This window comes from Pseudorca crassidens, chromosome 16 (genome assembly GCF_039906515.1).
Source record: "Pseudorca crassidens isolate mPseCra1 chromosome 16, mPseCra1.hap1, whole genome shotgun sequence".
Classification (NCBI taxonomy): Eukaryota; Metazoa; Chordata; class Mammalia; order Artiodactyla; family Delphinidae; genus Pseudorca; species Pseudorca crassidens.
The window spans coordinates 6,464,389-6,491,535 of NC_090311.1; the positions used below are offsets into that span (position 1 = coordinate 6,464,389).

At 44.0% G+C, this 27,147-nt stretch overlaps 1 protein-coding gene across 1 annotated transcript in view; it reads right to left on the reverse strand.

The window, feature by feature from the left end:
- FANK1 (fibronectin type III and ankyrin repeat domains 1) overlaps window positions 1-27,147 on the reverse strand; it is a 112,117-nt gene that overhangs the window by 12,793 nt on the left and 72,177 nt on the right. The window contains exons 2-3 of the mRNA XM_067709076.1: window positions 11,712-11,889; window positions 4,131-4,255 (exon numbers count right to left, since the gene is read on the reverse strand). Of these exons, the coding sequence (XP_067565177.1) occupies window positions 4,131-4,255; window positions 11,712-11,889 (303 nt within the window). The remainder of the gene's footprint in view (window positions 1-4,130; window positions 4,256-11,711; window positions 11,890-27,147) is intronic.

Sequence of the window (27,147 nt, forward strand, 5' to 3'; positions counted from 1 at the left end):
ATCAGCGCTCTCCCAACTTATTCTGGGATCAAAGGGACATCTCACGGAAGAGAAGGAAAACAACATAATTGTTCATCATTCCCTGCTTGCTGAGTTCCAGCAAAGGGAAGCAATAACTATCATTGGGGCATGAAAGCTCTTTCTCAGCATTAACTCATTAACCCTCTCAGACCCCTGCCAGGAAGGCAACGAGGTACTGAGGATGGCCGCCAGCCCAGAGAGGAATCAACCGAGGCACGACAGAGCCTCACAGGTTACAGGAATTTGACAGAGAACAGAAGAGCGCAGAGGCTCTTGTGTGCAGGGCAGAGTTCTTTCTACTCCCACTTTAGGCGGGAGTCATGAAGAACAGAGGGGACATTCCAGGGTGAGCAGAATGTTCCAGTCCTCTGCCCCCGAATCCTTCAAGACATTGTGGGCCTGGCCCAAGGGACTGCTATCAATAAGTGCAATGGAATATGGAAAAGGCAGGCTTTGCCTTTGTGGGTTTGTTTTTCTAATGTTTACCAGGGTGTCACAATTATTACAAATACTGAACCGATGCTGCCCGTGGTGAGGACGCCCGTCATCGAGCAGGACCACAGGAGGGGACGCCTGGCGAGGAGTTAGGGGGCGAGGGCAGAGAGGTCTTTGGGAAACCACTGCTCACGCTCTGCAAGAGGGTCATTTAGCTGCACATGTCCCGACAGATATTAAAATGTGGTGATAATGCCTTCCTTGGTGGAATTTAAGTCTCTATTAAAAACAGTGAATAAATGATGAGCTCATTGGCAAAAAATATTTGCCAATTAACAAGCAGCAGCTGTTCTCCTTTCTTTTTAAGGGCCCAGCTGATTAAAATTGCAGGCTGCCTCATTTAAACGAGAGTCTCATGTCCTTTACCTGGGGGGGAAAAAAAGGCTGAGCATCCTTTATTCAAAGTACATGCTTTTGTGATTCATTAAAGCACTTTCTAGCCGAATGCAAATGATCAACCCACAGAAGCATTTTCACTTGTTTTATAGAACGCGCACATTTTTAATTCTTTGTTTAGCCTGATCTGCCTCCTTAAGAGAGTCTGCTTTGGACACGATAAGAGCAGCAGCCTGAGGAGCAGCAGGCAGAAGCGAGGGTTACCTGGTCCTTCCCACCCAGGAGAGCGTCCTAAGGTTGAGAGCGCATCCTGGCTGCAGGCACGTGTGCTGTGACCTGTCACTCGGCTCCCAGGGTATCACCAGGAGCCTCATCCCCGGCCCACCCTCGTCCCCGCAGGAGGTCTTGTCTGATGAGCCACGGAAGCCACGGGCTGCAGTGACAAAGGCCTTGGACCAATTTTCCGCGGCTGCCTCTCAGAAGCAAGGAGAAGGCGCACCTGGCCTGCAGGCACCACCCTCGTCAGCTGACAGACCGAGCGCTGCGCCGGCCTCTGCCTTCCTAGAAGAGCTCCAGATGCTGCCCTGACCCCATGTGACCTCTGGCCAAAGGCCCAGGAGCCCCTGCCCTGGCTTTGATGTGGTATGAAGGATCCTAGGGGCCGCCTACCGCAACTGGCTCTATGCCCAGTTCACCCTCACCTGGCAGGTTCAGGGGGCCTCTCCCCAGCCAGTGACAACCAGACCCATCATCTCCCAAGAGACAGGAAGGCAAGCTGAGCCAATCAGACCTCCTCCTCCTCCCAGTACTGACTGGGGGCTTTTCGTTCGCCATCCATCCAACCGTTTCTTAAGGATCTTCTATAACTAGACATGACCGACCCATCACCCTGGCCCCTCAGGAGCATGCACGGTAGGTGGAAGACAAAGAAGATGAACGAATACGTAAAATAAGAGGCAAAGGAGCGTTACTAGAGGTGGTGAGACAGCGCCCTGTGCGGGAGCGGAGCAGCGTGCAGAGCAAACGAGGGGAAGCCACACGAGGAATGGCCTGGAACAGAGCTCTGCCCCGGAGTGGGCGCGGTAGGCCCAGCAGTGGGGAGGGAGGGCACCCCAGAATGCAGGGGCAGAGCCAGAGGAGTGCAGCAGTGGCTGGGGGTGGGGGGAACGGGAGGGAGCCCAAAGGCGGCCCAGAGGAGCTGCCCTCCAGAGCCTCTTTCCACACGCTGGGCTCCCTTTGCCCACTTTTCTCCTGCCCCCTCTCCTCCCTTCTCTGTGCCTTCCCTCAACACACAAAGAAGTAAGGCACTGCCTTCTTTTCTTACCCCTAAAAACTCCAGGAGCTCAATATCTCCCATAGAAAAGCAAATGCTTTCACCCTCACCAGATTCGGGGCCAAGCCCTCTTTCCTGACCTGCATCTCTGGAATCGACCATTTCACATCAAAAGTCTCCTCTGAAACTCCATTTCTCCACGGCTAGCTGAGCACTGTTTGGGGGCATATATGGCATCACCACCCTCAGCTTTAACTAAATTCTCAGTTCGCTAAATTGAGATCCAATCCCCTAATGCCTTGTTTGCAACGGAAAGTGTTATGAACCAACTCAAAATCTGAATTACCTTTCATCTGCACAAAAATGTCCATCAGTAAATGCCTAAAGGACACAACTGAAAGTCACAGAAAAAAAAAAAAATATATATATATATATATGTATACAAGCCAAATGCTACATTGACTGAAATTTTAAAATAACGTTTAACTCACAAAAATTTTAAATAATGTTTAACTCCCTTTGTGCAATCAAAAAGAGATTTGTCTGAGGGCTTCCCTGGTGGCGCAGTGGTTGAGAATCTGCCTGCCAATGCAGGGGACACGGGTACGAGCCCTGGTCTGGGAAGATCCCACATGCCGCGGAGCAACTGGGCCCGTGAGCCACAACTACTGAGCCTGCGTGTCTGGAGCCTGTGCCCCGCAACAAGAGAGGCCGCCATAGTGAGAGGCCCGCGCACCGCGATGAAGAGTGGCCCCCGCTTGCCGCAACTAGAGAAAGCCCTCGCACAGAGACGAAGACCCAACACAGCAAAAATAAATAAATTAATAAACTCCTACCCCAACGTCTTCTTTAAGAAAAAAAAAAGATTTGCCTGTATTTTCGGTGGGTGGGTATTTTCAGAAGTGAAAAACACTTCTGACCGTTTTAATCTTCACAATATTCTAGTTCAAAGACAGCACTTCATACACACACACCTTCAGAATGTTTTAAAATACCAATCACAGGGGCTTTCCTGGTGGCGCGGTGGTTAAGAATCTGCCTGCCAATGCAGGGGACACGCGTTCGAGCCCTGGGCCGGGAAGATCCCACATGCCACGGAGCAACTAAGCCCATGCGCCACAACTACTGAGCCTGCGCTCTAGAGCCCGCGAGCCACAGCTACTGAGTGCATGTGCTACAACTGAGCCTGCACTCTACAGCCCGCGAGCCACAACTACTGAGCCCATGCGCTGCAACTACTGAAGCCTGCGCGCCTAGAGCCCATGCTCCGCAACAAGAGAAGCCACCGCAATGAGAAGCCCGTGCACCACAAGGAAGAGTAGCCCCCACTCGCCGCAACTAGAGAAAGCCCACGCGCAGCAACAGAGACCCAACGCAGCCAAAAATAACTTAATTAAAAACAAAAATTCTTTAAAAAAAAAAAGAAAGAAAATACTGATTCCAGAAAATATTTGCACCCTTAGATCTGCCCTGGGCAAAGGATGCGGCCTCTGTCCCCACCTCTGTGTGGGCCCCCTCCCCGCGTCCTGTGGACAGAAGCAGCGCTGTTCGCTGTTCACTGTTCCTCACCCACAGGTTCCCAGGGATCAACTTGACACTTGCTGTGTCAAGTCTTGACGGATACACTGAAGCTGTCCAAAAGGGACGAAACGCTGAGTGGACCTCTCACCTGAGGTCGCCCGGGGGGCAGCCTGTTTCTCCGCGTGGGAACCCTTGCTCGGCCCGCACCCTTCTGGCCCATTTCCTGAGAAAGGTGACTCCATCCTTTTTTCCTGAACGTGCCCTCCCAGGGAAGCGCTGGCTCAAAAACAGCTCCTGCATTTGTTCAAGCGTAATTCAACCTCCCTTATGTGACGGCCAGGCCCGGCCAGTGAACAATGTTATCACAGTGCTTAGAAATGGAACGGTTTCTGTTTCCGGCAAGGCCGAGCACAAAGCAGAATACCTTCACCTTCACATTGCTTGTCACCTTTAGACAAATGAGTTTCGAGTTCTGCATACTCACTGGTCGTAGATACCGAGACCACCGGGCTGTACTCATGCTCTCCGGAGGGGCTGGTGACCTTCAGTCGAAACCTGTACAGCGTCCGTGGGTCCAGACCTTCCACAACATGCTTAGTCGCATATCCCCTAGACGGAAGGAGACACACGTGATGATGACACCAGGTAATCGGGGCAGCGTCCTCTGAAAGGTATTAGAAGGGAGAGTGGAAGGGATTTCTGAGCACTGTCTACCCCCAGTACACAGCTGACCCTGGTGGCTGTCCGTCTCTCACCCTGGGCTGAACTCTTGAACACGGAGGACAGGACAGGCGTCCACCCCTGCCCGGCAGGTGCCCTCGATGCCGCAGCCCCCCTCCCCCAGGGCGACGCACAGCTGGCTCGCGATTTTGTACTTTGGAGAAATGATCACGTTAACCCATGATTTTTTTTTTTTTGTCCTCATACGGCAAAGTTTCACAATTGAAAGCTAAGCTCGGCAGTCCACGTAGCACATACATGACTGCTGAGTGCGGTCTTCGGGTGGATGGGCGCCGCTGTGTACCTACTGCGGGCAAAATCCCGCTGCAGGGAGAGGGCGTGACTGGTCAGAGTCCCCGAGCAGCTGGGGAGGTGGGCAGCACAGAAATGACTCTCCTATCACGCCACCCAGTCAGGTTCACCTAGGAAAACGTTTGTGGGAAGCAGGTGCTGAACACTTGGAGAGCAGAAAACTGATTAGAGGCTGTGATGGAAACCTGCAGGCAGAAAGATTTGAGTTGGATCGTTTGGAGCTGAAAAACGAGCACCAGGAAACGCAGGCGGGCAGTGCTGCCGGCTCAGGAGACGCCGAGACCCAGTAAAGGCGCCGAGACCCCGGCCCTCTGGTCACGAAGCAGGGCCTGGGGGTCTGGTTTTGACTTGCCACACTTTCTAGGATACCAGGTCTCCAAAGGTCCCAGGAGTTGTATGTCTATCCCAACAGTCCCAAAATCTCAGCTCCCTTTGCTGCCGAAAACCTTTATTAGCATCTGATTAAATTCCACGTATCTCTTTTCGAAGGCTTCATCTAAATCTTTCTCTCCTTACACCTCAAAGACTTGATCTGTATGTGTGCAGGGTGGGTGGAGAGGGAGTGCGGATGTGCTATCTCCAGCTCTTTTCTTCTTTCCTGCTTCCACACCCAGCCCAGGCCCTGCCCTCCTCCCTTCAGGACACTCTCCACAGCCCCTTGGAGGCCAGGCTTACCACTTTTTTTCCCATTTTCTGTCTATAACGTTCCCTTCATTCTCAGAAGACTTGTACAGAGGCCAGAATCATACTTTGGGGTTCACAACTAATCTTTCAAAAATATTGATGTGCTACCTAAATATGTATACATCAATTCCTTTCCATGCAACTCACCAAACCTATCTAGTGCCCACTACCTGGGAGGTGCTGGGCTGGGCTGGGGATGCAGCCCTGGACCAGTTCAGGGCCGAGATGCATCTGTCAACTCTTGCTGATGGGTGCAAGAACAGGGGCAGTCCAGGACAGTGAGGCGTGACAGCTGCATCAGGCTGAAATGACAGCGCTGGAGTTGCCATCATTACTGATAAACCCACTGGAAAAGTAGTGTCTCCCCAAAGATGCAGGCACAGTGCCCAGTGCATAGACAGCCAAGCCCACCATTGCTCCAGGGGGAGGAGAACCCTTCAGGATAGTTTAAGACGACCCAGAAGGCCTTCTAGCTCCCAAACTCACCCATCAGACAAGCAATTCCTCTACCGTGAGGAGTGAGTGAGGGGAGAGGGGGCCCCAAAGCATGTCCTTAGCAGAGAGGCCTCTGATGTAAAGTGAGACATGGGGCAAGCAACTTCCAGAACAGACAGGAGGATAGGCAGGGGAAGGAAGGACCCAGGCAGTCTGAGAAAGCCACGTGGACTGGAAGGACAAGGAATCCAGGGGAATGAATGGTTAGGTGAGAGCAAAGGGTAACTGACAGAAAAATCTAGTGCCGGGTGATCAGGCAGGTCTGGATCTGTGCTCCTGAGAGGAGTCTCAGCTCAGAGACCTGGAGGACCATGTTTGAAAACAGGAAATGATTTCCAAAGACCCTTTGCCCTTTGCGTTTCTCTCCCTTTGTCGATTATCCAAAACGTAAAATTTTAAGCTGAAATGAAGTCCAGAATACTCGGAGATCCCCCTTTTCTGCATCACAAGTTACTCCAGGCACCAAAACCTAAATGACTTCTTGGGCAGAGCTCTAACCGAGCCAAGAAGAAGTTGCGGGCGGGGGACGTTGAGGCCCTTCTGACCTTCGCCTGTGTTCTCCTGCCCTTCAAGGGTGGACGCAGCCCTCTTCACTGAGACTACCCTTCCTTGAAGCATATTTCTCTCCACCTAAAGAAGCCACGTCAGTCAAGGTGGCCTTTAGCTACCCCTCCCATCTTGCAGCTGCACGTACTCTTCCCACAGTTAAGAGTCAAATTCCTCTCCCCTTAAATAGGATGGGATGTGGCCAAGGGATGCTATACAATTCTGGGCCCAGCCCTAATACTCCTGGCAGCTTCTGCTCTTGCTCCCTTGGAAGCCAATTGCATGTAAAGATGTTCAACTTCCCCACTGGAGGGACACGTTGCCTGGTGAGAGTCACTGGAAGATGCCAGACAATGAAGGAAAACACAGGAGCCCGGTCAGCCGCCCACTGTCCCCACTGCCCCAGCAGAGGCATCAGACACATGAGTGACACCACTCGGATCCTTCAGCCCCAAAAGAGCTGCACCAGCCAAGATCACGTGGAACAGAGACTTGCCCTCCCCACACTGCCCAAATTGTAGGATCATGAGCAAGCGTGTATTTTACACTTTGACCAAAACCACTAAGTTTGGGACAGTTTGTCACGCAGCAGTAGATAACTGATACATCATGTACCAACAACAAAGAAACTATAATAAAGACAATTAGGAAATGATACCGACAGCCTTAAGAAGCCGAAAAAACAGAAGTGTTAAAACTAGATACAAACGTATTTACCATGAAAGAAAAGGCTCTGAAACCAAGACAAATGTTCAGAAAAACTGCATATGGTCTAAAAAAAAAAAATAATAACAACAATAAACTAAAATATATCAGCTTGGACAAAGTAATCTTGTGAGTGGGTGGGTTTTATTGTTACATGAGCAGAGGTGCATAACTATAGCTATTTGAATCATAGAAACTGAGCCCTCAATTTGTGGCATCTGAAAAGATCTTTAGGAGCTCAGTGAGACTACAATGCTCAAACCTCAATGGAATTTAATTGCCAGGTGGCAAAGACTTAACATAGGTTTAGACCAAAATAAAACTAAAAGGGCCCCCAATAAAATCCAATGGTGCTAAACGTCATAAGATCACCATGAAGCAAACAGCACCTTCATAACCCCTGGAAAGATAAATTACAGAACCGTCTGAGAAAACAGATGCCACTGGGCACAGTGATTGGAGGCTGGAGGCTCTCACAGCATCAGTAGAGTGGCCCCACGGAGAGGACCAGAGACACAGCTGCCCACTAGGGTCCTCCACGACTACAATGCAGACACAGGGGTGACACCAACTGCAGCACAGACACAGGGATGTCTCAGAGCAGCCGTGTATCGAACGTCTGGAGATGCACTTCTTTACACGGCCCAGGCATGGTAGCTCAAAGGATGAAGCAATCTTAGAACTTTTCCAAGTTCTATTTCCAGTAGAGGAAATATATCAAAGTGTAAAGCATACCATTATTTCTGTTATCAGCCAAAGCAAATATCTGATGCAAGAGCTGAGCAAACATGAAACATAACAAAGTAAGTACTGAAATGCCCAGAGACTCAGTTCCCAGACTTCTCTTCTCCCACTATGTTTCACTCCCAGCTTTCCAATCCCGCCACCTGCTGATGACTCTGAAATCCATTTCTCCAGCCCAGACTCTCCCCTGGCTGGTTCTTCCCCAACTGCCTCCTTGATGTCTCCACTTGGATGCCTGATCGTCCCCAAACGAGCTTCCGTTGCATCCCGAGTCTCCATGGTTTGAGCTGCTCAGGGCAAAACCTTGGTGCCACCTGTGGAAGACTGGATTTTGCTCACAGGTACTTGGTGCCCTCCCAAGGATTCTATATCCCTGTGCTGTGGAGCTCAGACGTGGCAGGACTTGCTCTGAGCAATGAAGTATAAACAGAGGTGCAGCGTGTCATTCCGGGTGGAAGCTTCAAGAAACGGGGAGCCCCAATCTCTGCCTCTGCTGGCACCATGAGTAGCCACGTTCAGGCAGAGGCCACTCCACCAGCCTGGCGACACACCACGGGTGTTCCGTGTGGGAAATACACGGCTGCCGTTGGGAGCCACTGAGCTTCCGGAGCTGCTGCTTCCTGCAGCCCAATGGGGCCGATCCTGAGATGCTACTGACGCCCCTTGACTATCCTTTCTCTCACATCCCATATCTGGTGCACCAGCAAATTCTTCAAATCTATCTTCACAAGCCCTGATTTCACCACTTTTCACACTGTTCTGTTATCTCCCACCTAAATTATTGCAGAAGCTTCCTAATTAGCCCTCCCTGCTCTGGCCACCTTCCCTCCTCACAGCCTGTCCTCCACTCAGCAGGCAGAGTGACCCTCACGGAGCATATGCACCAGACCCCTCCCCAGTTTATCAGTGTCCAGTGGCTTCTCACCGCACAGAGTGACAGCCCCCAAGACCCGTCCCCGCGCTGGCCCCATCCCATTACTCATTCACTTCACTCCTCAGTGTTTCTGGAAGGCCAGGCACGATCCCGCCTCCAGACGTTTCTGCCTGCTGTGCCTTCTGCCTGGAATGTTCCTCCATGAGGCTCATGAGGCTCCAGATACCCCTCACTTGCTTCTTTACACAGATTACCTTCTCAGTGAAGCCTTCTTCACCTCCACTCCAAGCCCCCAACTACTCTCCTCTGCTTTCCACTTGGTACTTAACCACCACCTGACACACTATATTTTTACTTCTGCATCTTATTCATCGCTTGTCTTCCTCATCACGAGGGAGGCATTTTTGTCTGTTTGTCCAGTGCTGTATCCCTGGGATCCAAAACAGTGTGTGGCACATAGTAGGTGCTGACAGAATGAATCAAATGCATGATGAGGGTACCAATTATCATAGGAATTCAGCGGGGTAGATAATAGGATAGTAAAGGGAGCTTCTCAGTCGAGGTAGAGATCTGACTTGGGTGGAAGAAAGGATGGAGCAGGGGAGATTTGTCTGAACAGAGAAAACAGCTGAACACACATGCAGGAGAAGTCAAGGCATACTCGAAGGACGGTAAAGCAGATTTCGTGGGAAGGTTTATGCCCAGAAATAAGAGACAGCAAGAAAGGCAGGTTGTGGGCAAGCTGTGAAGGGCATCAGATGTTAGTGTAAGGAGTTGGACCTTCATTCTTCAAACAATGGAAACCCATCAAAGACAATCTGACAAAAGGAAGATTAAAAAGAAAATTAAACTAGCAAGATAGAAGGAAGGGAGAGAGGGCAATGGCCAATTCATTCAATCAGCAAATAAGCTGGACGTTTGTAGGACCTGGGGATTCAGCAGTGACTAGTCAGAAAACAGATCCTACTTGCGTCCTAGTAGGGGAAATGCCACAATCTAACGAGGGAAAGCATAGAAGGGATGTGCAAAGGGAGAACTCATGAAAACTAGATATAACTGGCTGTGAGGAGAGCCCGTGTCAAAGACAACAGCACTGATTCAAGACTGGCTGTTGGAGAAGATGAACAGAAACTGACAAGTCAAGACGAAGTTCTTAAATCCACAATCCCAAGGTCAGATAGTCTAGATAATCGCTTTTTCAAAGAAAGGCATTTGCTAGTTTTAACGATACACCTAGGGAAAAGCGATATAATGGAGAAAAGAGGTCAAGATTAACACAGTCTAACTCTGCCACCTAGTGTCAAGGTTTGTGCTAATTCTCTGAGGGAAAGTGAGCATCTCACAACCTCGCTTAGGGTTGGGGTCTGAAGGCCTCGCTGCTGGCTCTGCAATGCCAGGCAACCGTCCAGGTGAGTTCCCGGGCCAGACAGCACTCAGGCCTCTGGGGAAAACATAACAACACAGAGACACACAGGCTGGAGGCCAGTGGGCATGGCTGATCACCCAGCAAAGGAGAAGTGGAGACACAACGGAGCACCCAGGACAGCCCCACCTAACCTGCCCAAGCATGGTTTGTGGTGCAAGAGAAACACGGTAAATAAAATACCTTTTTCTCTCTCCACAGATATACTTGTTATATCATCATTCATGCTTTTGGGTGGAAACTACTTACCAGAGAATAACACATGACATGACATGATTAAAATAATATTTCAAGTAGTCGGGCCAGGAATTATTTTCATGTGGCAACTACATTTCAGGTAAATGCATGTTTTCTTTTCTACGTACAAAGAATCGTTCATCAAATCGCAGGGATACCATGGTTCAGGTAACAGTCGAAGCCTGCGTATGTACCCTCACATCAGCACCCTTACCACAACGCCACCTGGAGAAAAGTCCAGCAAAGCGCTGCAACTGTCCCCTGACTGCAGCAGTGCCAGGATGCCGGCTGTGATATTGCCCTACAGTTTTCCGTAATGTTACCACTGGGGAAAATGGTAAAAGGTACATGGGATTTCTCTGTATTATTTCTTACAGCCAGATGTGAAGCTACAATTATGTCAAAATTAAAAGTTTAATATAAAACCGTATCTGCAACTCATTTCTGGTCTTCTTCCTAAAACACAAAGTTATTTTGCAAGCAGTAAAGCTGTCAAAGGAAGAAATAAGGATTGAAGTGAAGGCTAAGAAAAAAAAATGACTTCTTGATTATTCCTGTTGCATTCATTTATTTATTGACACAACAAATATTTTGAGGGCCTCCTATGTGCTGACACTGTCTTGGAGCTGGGGAAAGAGCCTTAAGCAAGCAGGAATCTTACCTGCTTCTCGTGGAGTTTAGATGCTGGTAGGGAGACAGCAAATGAACAGTAAACAGTAAAATGACTCCGGCTGAGCTAGGTTTCACAACGCAAATGAAACAAGGTCATGGCAGAGAGGACAGCTGGGTGGAAGAATGGCTACTTCAGGTGGCCTTTTGAGGAGGGGCCAGTATTTGATATAATAATGTGCATGGTGTAAAGGAACCAGCTGTATGAAAATAGAAGGAAGTGCATTCAAGGAAAAGGCAAAAAAGACAGGTTCTGATGGAGGCTGAGAGAGGTAGCAGGTTGGTTGGAAAGAGTTAACAAGGGAACAACTTCCAGGTCCGGGAGGTTGTCACATCTGAGAACAGAACAGCCTGAGGGGAACCTCATCTGATTTCATCCAGCTCAGCTTTGATTCTGTCTCTACGTTTTGGATTTTTTAAATATACCCTTAGAATATTTCAGAAGCCTAAGGGGCTCTCAAAGGTCTAGGAGGTTTAATTTCAGAGTGACTGCTCACCCTTATTTTCCAAAATTCATCACTCATGAAAAGAATGAATGCAAATGATGCTGACTCATTCCTTCAATTTCAAAATGAGTCTTCTTGGAGACAATAGAAACCATTCCAGCTAATCAAGAAATCAAAGCAAAGTGTTAAGCAGTTCAACATTGCACCTACGTATAAATGATACCATAAGTGTGCATTCTGGGGTCTTCTTCTTCAATAGAAAACCTGAACCACTGCTCCTGAGGTCCCTGCCGCTTGACTTTCTTCTCCAGATCCCAGTATAATTCAATGCTGTGATGAGTCACTTTGCCCACAACAGGTGGATGAGGCTTTGAGGATGGCGTGATTTCTAAAAAGATAAAAATTTAAAAATTAAAAAAGATACAGTATTTCAGGACTCTATTTCCATAAGGAAGAGAGATCAGCTGAGTGCATTAGAGCTAGTTGAAAATCAAACTGTGTTTTCCTATACGTCAGGCACACATGTGAGTATTCCTCCCTGTGGCTTGAAGAACATCAGAAAAGCATGAGTGATAGAAAATTTGGGTGATGCAGTGAGTTACCACATTCGTCAACGAGCAGATTGTACCATACCCATTGACATCATACTTCACTCATGGACCCTTCCAAAAGGTTACTTAACTTATGGAACTAATTAGATTTTTCTTTGAGCTGATGAAACACAGTTTGCTGCTATCATCCTTCAGTGATCTGGCTGGTAAACAAAGCCAATAGACAAATGATATTGCTGGTCCAAATATTTGTAATACAGATGACAAAGTGTTGATATCTGTTCTATATAAACAGCTCTTACAAACTAACCAAGGAAAAACCCAAAGGCTAATAATATCAACCAGGCAAAAGACGAGCAGTAGACAGCACAGCAAAAATAACCAACATAATGTCCAAAAAAGGCATTTATATTCCCTAGTGGCTGCAGAAAATGATGATAATTGGATATAACTTTATATACTGTCAGACACTTAAAAAGAGAGGTAACTATTAGAAGTAACAGTGTCAGGAGAGGACACTCATACATTGGTGGTGGGGAAATATGAATTCTAGCCTTTTTAGAAAGCAATCTGGCAGCATCAATTAAAATTAAAAATACATATGCCCTCCTCTCCAATCATGCCACTCTTGGTAAACTCTCCTGCCGAAATCTGAACACACAGGGACATATATACAAGGACATTAACTATTAAAGTTTTTTAGCCATTAACAGTGAATAGGAGATGACCCATTAATAAGAGAATAGTCAAATAAATGATGATACGTCCATAGCAGGGAATATTACACAGGTTTTAAAAATAAATTAGTTCTATGCTAGATACCTTGAGAGGATTTCCAGAAGGTATTGTTGAGGGAGAAATCAAGACGCGGGGAAAAATACAGGATACAGGATATCCCATTTCTGTAAAAGATGGCAGGGGGCACAGCACACACCGAGCTGTTCTGCATCCAGTTGTTCTGTTTCGTGTTAGTTTTGTCTCCCTTGCTAGATTTTAAATTCCTTGAGGGCTGGGTCCATGACTTAACACTTCTTTTAAAACCTCTCTCTGTCCCTCAGGGTCTTTTAGGCCTCAAAAATATTATTGATATCTGGAGAGAACGCTAATTAGAAAAGATACATGTACCCAGTGTTCACAGCAGCACTATTCACAATAGCCAAGACATGGAAGCAACCTAAATGTCCATTGACAGATGAATGGATAAAGAAGATGTGGCGTGTATACACACACACACACACACACACACTGGAATATTACTCAGCCATTAAAAAGAATGAAATAGTGCTATATGCAGCAACATGGATAGAACTAGAGATTATCATACTAAGTGAAAAAAATCAGACAAAGATAAGTATCATATGATATCACTTTTATGTGGAATCTAAAAAAAACGATACAGGTGAACTTGTTTACAAAACAGAAATAGACTCAGACGTGGAAAACAAACTTATGGTTACCAAAGGGGGTAGAGGTGGGGAGGAGAAATAAATTGGGAGTTTGGGATGAACAGATACACACTGCTATATATAAAATGGGTGAACAACAAGGATCTACTGTATAGCACAGGGAACTATATCTGTGGAAAAAATCTGAAAAAGAGTATATGTACGTATTTATATATGTATAACTGGATCACTTGGCTGTATACTTGAAACACAACATTGTAAATCAATTTTTTTCTAAATGTCATTGCTTTACCACATTTGCAGCTGACTCCCACCGACCCTGGGCCCTCCTGCAGTGCAGCCCCAGTGCAGACTAGGCTGCCCTGAGCTTGCCGGCCCCAGGCCAGGAGGAGAGATAACCACCAAGTTCCCTTACGTTCAGATCCCAGAGATACACACTAGCAGACAGTCTGCTGGCCCATTCTTTCCAACTTTATTTTGTTGATATTTATTGAAAGCATGGCTTAATGGAATTGGAGAAACCTGGGTTTGAATACATGCTCTGAAACCCAGTCGAAAACACCTCACAGTGTTGTTGTTTGTTTTTTTTTTTTTTTGCGGTACGCGGGCCTCTTACTGCTGCGGCCCCTCCCACTGCAGAGCACAGGCTCCGGACGCGCAGGCTCAGCGGCCACGGCCCACGGACCCAGCCGCTCCGCGGCACGTGGGATCCTCCCGAACCGGGGCACGAACCCGCGTTCCCTGCATCGGCAGGCGGACTCTCAACCACTGCGCCACCAGGGAAGCCCCCTCACAGTGTTTTGTGATAAATAAATAACATATATGAAGTATCTAAATCAGTTATGGAATATTTCAGGCAATGGTATCCTACACAGCAGCTAAAAGGAAGTAGTTCTACACTCAAACCTCAAATGAGTATGTGAAAAACACAGGTTCAAAGGATGCACTACGTTATTATACTGCTTACGTAAACTTTTATAGAACATACAACACTATGTATTATTTATGAATATGTAGGTATGTAGTCTAAGTTAAAAACACTGATGGGGAGAATGCACGCCGCCAGGATAGAGTTCTCTCGCAAGAGTCAGGGAAAGGATGAGGTATGCTCAGGTAGGGAAGGTGACTTACCACTATATTTGTAAGGTTTCATGCCATTGAGAATTTAAGGCATTTATGGCAAAATTTTAACATTTGAAACCTATGTGGTACATTGGGGTATATGCTGATTTTCAATTATTTTTGTATGTTTGCAATATTGATTTTTAAGAAATAACTATAAAAATAAATGCTATACATTGCTCTTATGGAGCTGTTGGTTTTCTTAGTGAAACCTATTTCAGTGTTCTAAGTACTAATTAACGCCATGGGGAGAGGAATTAATGATCACATACCACGTGTCAGACATGGGTCTTTCAACATGACTCATCTCATTTTGTCCCAGCAACTCTGGCTGGGGAACACAAGGGTGACTCACACCCTTACATTATGACACTGTCGCTGAGCAACTCTGTTCTTTCTCTTTCAGAGCCCCCTAAAACCATTCAAAGACCAGGACTGGTAGACTGTCATGGATTACCCTCAATCAAAGACATCTAGCTTAGAAAACTCGGATTGACATATACACACTACTATACAGTATATAAAATAGAGAACCAACAAGGACCTACTGTATAGCACAAGGTACTATACCCAATATTTTGTAATAAGCTATAAGGGAAGTGAATCTGAAGAATATATATAATATATATATTATATATATAGTATATATATTATATATTATATATATTATATATATAGTATATATATTATATATTATATATATTATATATTATATATTATATATATTATATATTATATATACTATATATATTATATATATTATATATATGTACACACATGTATAACTGAATTGCTGTGCTGTACACCTGAAACTAACATGATATTGTAAATCAACTATACTTCACTTTTATAAAAGAGAAAACTAACAATCCCATTGTAAATTAAGATAGGTAAGAAATTCTAAACGAATGCCAAATCTCCAAAGGGACCAACCAAATGGTTCACCGCAAATTTACATGAGGAATAAAAAGATACTATTCCCAGTTATGCACGTGTCTCCCATGCCTTTTGCTCTTTACTAATCATTGATACAGGCCCATAACCTGAGACCTCTACCTGTTAGCTTGGCACTGGCCACAGATGGTCCACCGCCAGCTGCAGGCTCAGGACAGAGTCAGAGCCCCCACTGCTAGTCGTCACCCCCTCCAGATCTGGTACACCGGAAAAGCGGTGGTGTCTAGAGAGTTGATTTATTGTTACTCACTTTTAAGGAGTGATCCAAGCTTCTCAGACCCACAGCCTCTCCGAGGCTCAGCACCCATGAATGAAAACTGACTGAAGGTACGGCCGTCACAGCACGGACTTGGCTGACCCCGAGACACCACTTTGTACCACTTAACTCGCCCAGACCCCGAAGGTCAGTGCGCTGACCAGCAATGATGATCTGCGTCTTCTTTACTTTGAAGCACAGCTTATCAAGATGCAGTTCTCCAGCTAGGCAAGAGCAGCTTTGGGCAGAAAACTATTAACGCCATACAGGACCCAGAGGGTCAGCCCATGAGTGAATGTCCCCATCAGGTGAGAGCTGTTGGCTTTCTAGGTGGCCAGAAAATAGGGGATGAAAGCAAACTTGTTTTGTTTCGGTTTTCAGCCAACCTAGAGTCATTTGACGGGTGTGTTTTAACTCTTACAGCATTGTGCCCATACACTGCAGCTTGTGTTTTCTCTTTGATAAAAATTCTGGTATTTTTGTCATGACCAGCTAATACACGTATTTGAGGATGTTAGTTTTAGGATGGATTCTAAAATAAACATAGGAACAGGTCACTAGCCAAAGTGCAAACATCACTGTGCCAAGGGAAGAGAGGCCCTGACAGAAACGACAAGTCCCGGGTCAGCTCCGAGCCTCCAGGAGAGCTGACAGAAATGACAAGTAACAGGCCCACTCCTGGGAGGAGAACAGCAATGACTACAGTACAAGTTACGTGGCACTCACTTTCTGACAGGCGCCATCATGGATGCTTTATTCATTCATTTAATTTCCACTACAACTCTATAAGGATTTTTATCATCTCCATTATAAAAAATCTCAGACACAGAGAGTTTAAGTAACTTGCCCAAGGTCACAGCGCAGTACCTGGCAGAACCAGGGTTAAAACACAGGCTGCCTCTGAGCAACAGAGATGCCATACGCAGACGTGGAGTGAAAAATCTACTACTGGTTAGAGCTCCAGATTTGCTCCAGTCACTCATTTTAAATCAGGTTTGACCTGTGAACCCGCTTGAACCCCAAGCATATTTTTAAATGACCAAGAGAACTTAACGAGAGAAAGGGAAGATAGTGAAAGCCAGGTGATTGTTTGAATGAATGAAGTGTGGGGACGTCCGAGCAGGACGAGGGAGCGAGGGCACCGGGGTCAGGAGGCTGCTTGTCTTCAGGGACTCGGTCCATAAAAAGGAAGATAAGATGGTCTAGGAGGACCACAGGAGGCCAAGAAGCAGACAGATTTGGCCACATTCACCTTGACACTGTGAAGTGGGTAGGAAGTCAGACAGGTGCCTCTGTATGTTCAGCATGGAATGCAGAGGAGGGAAGGTCCTCAAATGTGGGTAAAACAATGAGAGAGAGAACTCATTGATAATCTGAGAAGAGTGTTTGTACCAGGGCAAGGAACAGGGACTATATCAGGAAAGCATGCTAAATTGAGTTTACTACCAGCACATGAACAAATTCCTCTATTTTAAACGTTATCATCCTCAAGTTTCACCGTGAAGCTAGAATTGCAAGGGGAGGTAAGTATATCTAGGAGGACAGCCCTGACTCACTCTACTCTGGGATGAACCTACTGGCTGTTTGACAAGTAATAATACATCTTTCCTAAAATGACTACAATCAACATTTTGAAAAACTCAAAAGCTCACCTTTTTTCTATTTCTTTGTTTAACCAGGATGTTTATATCCACATTTGTATTTATATTTATCTAAGTAGAAACGCTATTTTGGGAATTGTTTTCATAAGTTTTATAAAATATATATACAACATACCCACAAACACATATTCGTAGACACAATTTAGATTTATATAAAAGTTTTAGAACTCTATTTTTTCCTGAGTATAAGTATCAGATCTTTTAAAAGGTGCTTTTGCTTATTTAAGTCTCATAACCACATTTAGCCAATCACATAATCTTATGTCAAACTCAGGCTTAAAGTTTATTTGAACTTTTCTAAAGATTACTGACAAAAAAGGCGGGGGGGAGTCTTACTTTCAATTTCACATCTTTACTTTAAACAACTGATAGGCTCTTTCCATCATGGCAGATTGTTTTAACCTTAAAAGTTTTTCATTTCATTTGTTGAGACGTGGATGGATCTAGAGACTGTCATACAGAGTGAAGTAAGTCAGAAAGAGAGAAACAAATATCATATATTAACGCATATATGTGGAACCTAGAAAAATGGTACAGATGAACTGGTTTGCAGGGCAGAAATTGAGACACAGGTGTAGAGCACAAACGTATGGACACCAAGGGGGAAAGCGGGGGTGGGGGGTGGGGCACATGAATTGGGAGATTGGGGTTGACATGTATACACTAATGTGTATAAAATGGATGACTAATGAGAACCTGCTGTATAAAAAAATAAAATAAAATTCAAAAATTTAAATAAATTAAAAAAAAAAGTTTTTCAACAGAGGACAGTGGTTGCCAGGGGCTGGTGGGAGTGGGTGGGAGCGGGGCGGGCGGGATGTATAATGGGTGAAGGGGGTCAAAAGTTACAAACTTCCAGCTATAAAATAATTGTCACCGGGATGTAACCTACAGCATGGTGACTATAGTTAATATTGCACATTTGAAAGCTGCTAAGAGTAGATCTTAAAAGTCCTCATCGCGAGAAAAAAAGGGAAAAACGCTTATAACTGTATGGTGACGGATGTTACCTAGACTTATCATGGTGATCATTTTGCTATGTATAAAAATGTCGAATCATTATGTTGTACACCTGGTGTCAATTATTCCTAAATAAAATAAATATAGATATATACTAAAAAAAAAGTTTTCCAAAAAAATGAAAAAAGAAAAAACAGCAACAAAACTACCAGGCTGATCTTAAAAGGACAATTATATGAGAATTTACGTACGTGTTGTGTACTATAAAAGCTTTTTGTAAGAAAGTTCTTGTGCAAATCTGACAAAACAATTTTATGCCCCTCTTGCCAGTTGTCAAGTAACAAATAATATGAAAATGAAATATAGAGGGCTTCGTACACTGTCACCTTTCAGTCCCTATGGTTACGAAAATGGCATAAAACGTGGCTCTCCAGTGCACCAGAAATCCATTTTTAAAAGCTATCATTTACAAATTATAGGTTTAAACACAGAAAACTATAAAGTTTAAATAAACCACTGAACAATATTAGGCCTTATTCTAAAATTTTAAATATGTAGGTTGTAATAATGTAACAGAAATGTGCCAGCCCCGTAGGAGGAAACTGAAAAGGTGAGTAAAAACATTACTCAGTATCTTAATGATAGGCAGCTGAACACATTTTAAGAGCTACAGAGAATTTGTGATCATGATCTGTATTGGAATTAGCAATTCTGATTAGTATCATGAAAAGCAGGGACTGATGAAGAGAGAAAGCAAACATGAGTATGTTCATCATAAACATGCAATACCGTAAAAGCAGAATGGTAGACTCCCAGCCCTTCCAAAGACACGTGCAAATTTACTGAGGTCAAATTTCATTGACAAGGGACATCTGCAGCCTGGCCTCTGGTGGCAGATGGTCCACAATCAGGATGACAGCACACTGCGGGAACGCTATATAAAGAACAGTGGTGGCAGCCACCTCAGTGCAATTCATCATGGCTTGACCATGTATTTACAGCAGCCATAAATCAAGAACATATTCCAGATAAATAAGACGTGTAGATCATAATCATTAAAAGTGTCAAAAAATATGTTTGCCGTGAATACATATTAAAGAAGGACTTTTTCAATCAAATATCACAATACCTGCATAGTGATGACAGTTTCTCCTTTCACTTAAAAGTGAAATATGACAGTTAAAATGAGTTTCATTCCACCAAACTATTATACTGCTGTCATAAAATGAATCCTATAAAACCCTTATAGATGAAAGGACCAAGGACAGAAGTAAATAATTTTAAAATTTATAAATGATAACTACCAGTAACCACAATTAAGAAAATGCTTGAAGTTTCTATTAACTTTAAAAGGGGGGAGGACTTCTCTAGTGGCACAGTGGTTAAGAATCCGCCTGCCAATGCAGGGGAAACGGGTTCAATCCCTGGTCCGGGAAGATCCCACATGCCGCAGAGCAACTAAGCCCGTGCGCCACAACTACTGAAGCCTGCACTCTAGAGCCCACGAGCCACAACTACTGAGCCCGTGTGCCACAACTACTGAAGCCCATGCACCTAGAGCCCGTGCTCTGTAATGAGAAGCCACCGCAACGAGAAGCCTGCGCACCGCAACAGAGTAGCCCCCACTCACCGCAACTAGAGAAAGCCCGCGCAGCAATGAAGACCCAACACAGCCAAAAATAAACACTTAAAAAATAAAAGGGGGGAAATAACTGTGAGGTGTCATTTTTATTTATAAAATTGGATGACAAACATGTAATGGTAATATCTTATGCTGTTTAAGATTGTGATAAAACTGGCTTGCTTAGAGTTTGTGGATAGCACCATATATCAAACAATCCTTTACTAAAGCAATTTGGCCATATTCAAAACAATGATTATGAAAATATCCCACCTGGTGACCCCACTCCTAGAAACATGTCCAAAGAAAATAATTCAAAACCAAAAAATAAACTTAAAAGCTAAAATGTTTTTATTATGTATACTTTTACTTATTAAAAAATTTCAAACATATAAAAAAGTAGAAACAATAGTATCGTGAATCCCCTTGTACTTTACACCCAGCTTCGTCAATTATCAGCATGATTATGGCTGATAATCATCTTATTTCATCTATGCTTCCACTTACCTCCATCCGTCCCTCAAACGTGGATTATTTAATAGCTAAAAGTTTTTATTGAAGTACAGTTAATTTACAGTGTTGTGTTAACTTCAGGTATACAGCAAATTGATTCCATTATATATATATTCTTTTTTAGATTATTTTCCCTTATAGGTTATTACAAGATACTGAGTATAGGTCTCTGTGCTATACAGTAGGTCCTTGTTGTTTATCTATTTTATATATAGTAGTGTGTTTTTTGTTTTGTTTTGTTTTGTTTGCGGTATGCGGGCCTCTCATTGTTGTGGCCTCTCCCATTGCAGAGCACAGGTTCCGGATGCGCAGGCTCAGCGGCCATGGCTCACGGGCCCAGCCGCTCCGCGACATGTGGAATCTTCCCGGACCGGGGCACGAACCCGCGTCCCCTGCATCAGCAGCATCAGCAGGCGGACTCTCAACCACTGCGCCACCAGGGAAGCCCAGTAGTGTGTATATTTTAATCCCAAACTCCTAATTTATTCCCTCTCCCCCACTATCCCCTTTGGTAACCATAAATTTGTTTTCTATGTCTGTGAGTCCATTTCTGTTTTATAAATAAGTTCATTTGTATCCTTTTTTTAGATTCTACATATAAGTAATATCATAAGATATTTCTTTCTTCATTTTACATGCTAATCTCTAGGTCCATCCATGTTGCCGCAAATGACATTATTTCATTTTTTATGGCTGAGTAATATTCCATTGTATATATGTACCACATTAACTTTATCCATTCATCTGTTGATGGACATTTAAGTTGCTTCCATGTCTTGCCTATTGTAAATAGTGCTGTTTTAATAGCTAAATTTTAATTAGCCTTCACTTTGTATCAGACTGTGTCCTCAGCAATTTACATATATTTTATCATTTAATCTTCATAGCGACCTTAGGAAGCACTTGAATTTCCTCCATTTTAGAGATGGACCATAGATACACGAAGGTCACACAGCCTTCCAGGGAGGGCATCCAGGAATCAGCGGAACAAGGATTTGAACCCAGGCAATATGACTCCAGAACCATGCCCTCAAGCTCTCTACATGCAATCTACTACATGCCTGTGTTTAAGTACATAGATACATAAATGATAACATAAAAACCAAGAGAATCACTTTAGCATCATTGATAGTAATAAAAACTGGAAACAATATAAATGTCTAAGAATATAGAATTTGTTATATACACTGTAGTACATCATTTAAATGCAGAAATATTTAGCCACTAAAAAGCCACATGGAATATATACTAGTGTAAGTACGTTTGATATGCTGAGGGAGGAATACAAATTTGCACACTGATTATAATGATAAAATCTACAGATGCATATGGACAGAAGAACTGAAAAAAATTTAGAAAAATGAAATACAGTTCGAGTGGTAGAATTATGGCTCGTTTTTTGGTAAATTTTAATGTTGTAATAGCATTGAATAAGAAAAATGGAATTGCGCATTTTCACTTATTCTTAATGAAAACAAAATTCAGCCAAGATAAACTAGCAGTCTAGATTCTTCCTCCCTGAGCTTGTTTGTATATAACCAAAACAAGTCTGATAAAAGTAAACCAAGAATTAAGTCAATGTGGGTGCTTCATACATGAGACATTTCAATTACCCTCTGGTTCAATTTATTGACCATTTTGGTGTCAAGCAGATATTCTACATCACATTTATTTCCAAGGAGTAAGTCTTCAGCCATTCATTCAGCACGTTGGTGGGACACTGACTCTGTATCCCAAGGGCCCAAGCACCACCAAGGAGGGGGGAAGGGTGCTAAGGGACCAGCAGGGAACCCTGGCACGAAATACAAACCAGAGACGTGCCACTGGGAAAGGGGAGGTGGCAGGTGCAGAGACGGCCCCTCATCTAATCTGGGGGGTGAGGTGCCCTTAAGTGAGTTTTGAAGGATGAGGGGGATGAGTCTAGCAGAGCCTGTGGGCAGAGAGTACATCATTTGTTGAAAACATTTGTTTCCTTAGAAAATTCTCTCATGTTTTTATTCCCAAGCACCCTTATCTTTTAAGAGAAAACAAGATAAAATGCAAACTGCTGGAAGCTGCTTCTCCCAGCCTTGCTAATAAGCTCTTCAAGGGCAAAAGTCACTTCAGATATCAAAAACCAAACGAAAAAAACTAAACTAACAAGCCAAAAACAAATACAAAACCTCCTAGAGTAAAAGAATCGGGAAACACTGCCTCTTGCCCTGACTCCACCACAGATTTTCCTCATCAGGGACACGGGGATAATACCTTCCCACCCTCCCTGTCAGATTTACTGCAAAGAAAAAATAATGTGATTTTAAAAACACTGAAAAGTGAATTGACATGGATAAGGGCTTCACAGATATAAGGCAGTAGTAACAATTTTGAAAATGTTCACCTATTTTATACTTTTTGCTACATGGAAACCCCGCTTGGAATTTTATAGTTTAATAGGTAATAGGCAAAGAAGTGTTCTTCCAAGCTATTTCTTTTGTCTAATTATAATAACTACAGGTTACTGCAGGCTGGCTCAGAGCAGGCACCGTACTGGTCAACGATGTGTCTAAACCTCACAACGAGGAAGGGAGAGGAGCTGACCAAGCCTCGAAGAGGTAAAGCAGCTTGTTCAGGTCCTCAAATCCCGCGAGTGGGGAGCAGGGCTGTCAGCCCAGGCCTCTTAACGCAGAGTCTGTGCTCTCAGGCTCAGGCTTTGTGGTGTGGAGCCTCAGAGCTCTTCGATGGAAACCAACAATGAATCCCCATGAGACAACATCTTCCACAATCGGACAAGCAAAATCAAATTGCTGATTATTTTCTTTTTGACACAGAGCATGTCATTGAAGTTTAAAATGAATTTATAGTGAGAAATGGCAGGATGTGTTAACAGTGGTGATAGGGCATTTTTCACAACACATCTGCTTAGCATACATAGGTTGTTTTTGTTTTTGTTTTTGCGGTACGCGGGCCTCTCACTGTTGTGGCCTCCCCCGTTGCAGAGCACAGGCTCCGGACGCTCAGGCTCAGTGGCCATGGCTCACGGGCCCAGCCGCTCCGCGGCATGGGAGATCTTCCCCGGACCAGGGCACGAACCCGTGTCCCCTGCATCGGCAGGCGGACTCTCAACCACTGCACCACCAGGGAGGCCCCTGCCCATTTTTTGATTGGGTTATTTTTGGGGTGTTTTTGGTCGTTTTGTTTTGTTTTTTTTACAGAATACATACATTCTTAAGAAAACCCCACCACTGAAGGGTCTGAGCAAGCCACTCAGCAGAAGCAGAATACCAATGCAGCACATGCAATCTCACCAATGATCAGAACAATGCAATTCAAACAGCGAGATTGCACAGTCATCAAACTTACAGAAACTGAAATCTGCCAATGTCAGAGAACAGAAACAGAGGCAACACTCCTAAACTGCCAGTGGAAGCACAAGTTGGGAAATCTCTTTGGAGAGCAACTTGGCAAAGTGACGTAAAGTTCAGGAAGTGGGAATTCCACTCCCGGCTACAGTCGCTGATATACAGGAATACTCATGGAAAGTTTGCAGTTGGGAAAAATTGAAAACCAGCTCAATGGCTGGCATGAGAGGATTGGATGAATTATGAATAAAATCATACACTGCAATACTATATAGCAGTTAAGATTAAAGTTACAATTAAATATATCTACATTAATAAATCGGGGGCAGAGAGGGGTTGAATCACTAAAGCAAGTTGTGAAACGATATGTACAGAATGATACAATTTACCTAAGGCTCGAGAAAACAAACCTATATCAAAAGGAGGGAGAGAGAAAGGAATGGAGTGACAGAAAAATAATTTTATTGGCAACGTATTGTTTCTTAAGCCGGGTGGTGGCACATGAATATTTATTATATTATTTTATATATGTTATGCCTGAACTATTTAATAAAAGAACAGAACAAGGTACTGCATGCATGGATGTATTTATATCCTACTGTCTTTACTCATCTCCCAAGTAAATGGGTATCCAGTTAACCTGTTCTTCAAAACTACCTTAAAATGTTATATAAAGGTGGTCCAGTTTAAATTTCAGAAATCCTTGAGTTTCAAGTCTAGAATATTTTCTACATTCCAATGACACATTCAATCCAACTAGACTCTAAGCTCCTTGAGGAGACGAGCTGAGGTCCCTTCACTTTCTATCCCCAAAATCATTCAATTAATGTTTGATCCAAGCCAATGTGACATTATTCAAATATTCAAGGGATTTTGTATTACTCCTTAAAATGTTGCAAATAATTTAACCGTGAAAGATTAGTGTCTTAACTTACAATATATAACTTAGAATATTTTATTCTACAGCTGTCAATGCTTATCAATACTTAGACTGCATATTATTTACCAGTAGGTGTGAAAAATAGAAACTTCCAATAAGCAAAGAGAGGTCCTCCAGTGTTTGTCTCATGAGTTCAAAGCATCATGTTGCCCATCTTCTAGTTCACATGGGTCACCCCATAGGATGTGATGCTTTGTCTCTTGACTCTGATGTTTGTTAGTTGCCTTCCAGGCAGCCCTATAAAAGCTAACTCAATCCAGCTCGTAACATAAATCGACTGTATTGTTATGGACCTCTATTATTCACACAAATATAATGGAATAAAGCATACTGACACAAAAATCTTTGAAACCCTACAGATTTTTAGCACATTCTGCAGTTTAAAGAGTGATTACATCAGGGGTCATGGTCTTAAATTTCTCTCAACCGCTGCTTTCCTTCTCTGTTCCCTCTCCCATCAATCTCCCTTTTTCTAACCATTCTCTGTTCTTTGGTTGTCAATATCTTTTTTTGAATGTTACTATGTGGTAGACACCCTGCTTAGTACTGAGAGTATGGGAGGACAAGACGGGCGGGTCCAGTTCTCACTGAGTCTGGTCTTGCAGCTGATGCAAACGTATGACACGAGAACCCAAAACAATTCCTACAATTGTGATCATTGCTCTAAAGAAAAAAGACCAAGGTGCCAAGAGACATTTGAGCTGATGCCTCAAAGATGCAGCCCAGAAAGGGCTATGAAGAACATTACAGCAAGAAAAAGGACACATCATTCCACTTAACATTGACAGTAACATGCAGTGCAACCTTCTCGGAATGCAAATCCAAACCTAAAAATAAATCAGATAATTTTAAAAGGACTAGAGTGGTCCAATTAACATTAAGACCTCCATAGAAAACTTCAACCCTCATTATCAACATAGCTGATAAATAGGAATCTTTAAGAGTTGTAATTTATTAATGAAATCACTGCAATTTTCATTATATGTCAATACATAATATTTGCCACATACTATGTGCTTCCAAATGAGGTGGGTTTTTTTTGTTTTTTGTTTTTTGTTTTTGCGGGCCTCTCACTGTTGTGGCCTCTCCCGCTGCGGAGCACAGGCTCCGGACGCGCAGGCTCAGCGGCCATGGCTCACCGGCCCAGCTGCTCCGCGGCATGTGGGATCTTCCCGGACCGGGGCACGAACCCGTGTCCCCTGCATCAGCAGGCGGACTCTCAACCACTGCTCCACCAGGGAAGCCCCAAATGAGGTTATTTTATAACTTATAACCATGTCCCTGGTTCTCCAACAGCAATGGTTTGCAACAAAAAGAACAAACAGAAACGCTGGATAACTTACCATATAAAAACAAATTTTTAACCATAAATTTCTCCAAACTCATTCTAAATAGGTTACCAGGGCGTACACGGAAAAATAAATTGTACTTTCGCAGCCACTAATCAAAGAACCAGGATCATAAATCGAGTATTAATTGTAAAGAATGGTCACTGTTCTTTGCATTTATCAGAATGAAGTCCTGAATGAGAAATCCCCGCTTCTACTATGGGACTGCTTTCATATTCACCTGTTTCCTGCCTCTAAGCATGTCTTAACAGGCAAGATTCACTGTCAGACCCTTCACTGTAAATAGTAAGCAAACCCGTTCAGCGAACAAAATTCAAAGGCAGCTAGTATGTTAGAGTTCTCCTTCCAAAAAGCCTCTCCTCCAATGTCTAAGAAATGGTTTGGAAATCGATTTACTTCCCCTCTCTGCACTAGTTACAAACGTGCAGCTTTTTTTTTTTACATCTTCATTGGAGTATAATTGCTTTACAATGGTGTGTTAGTTTCTGCTTTATAACAAAGTGAATCAGTTATACATATACATATGTTCCCATATGTCTTCCCTCTTGCGTCTCCCCTCCCTCCCACCCTCCCTATCCCACCCCTCCAGGCGGTCACAAAGCACCGAGCTGAACTCCCTGTGCTATGCGGCCGCTTCCCACTAGCTATCTACCTTACGTTTGGTAGTGTCTGTATGTCCATGCCTGTCTCTCGCTTTGTCACTAGAGTCTGTCATACAGAGTGAAGTCAGAAAGAGAAAGACAAATACCGTATGCTAACACATATATATGGAATTTAAGGAAAAAAAATGTCATGAAGAACCTAGAGGTAAGACGGGAGTAAAGACACAGACCTACCAGAGAATGGACTTGAGGATATGGGGAGGGGGAAGGGGAGGGGAGGGGGAAGGGGAGGGGAGGGGGAAGGGGATGGGAGGGGGAAGGGCAAGCTGGGACAAATGTGTGGCTTTGATCTCGGCTTGAGCACAAGTGAATC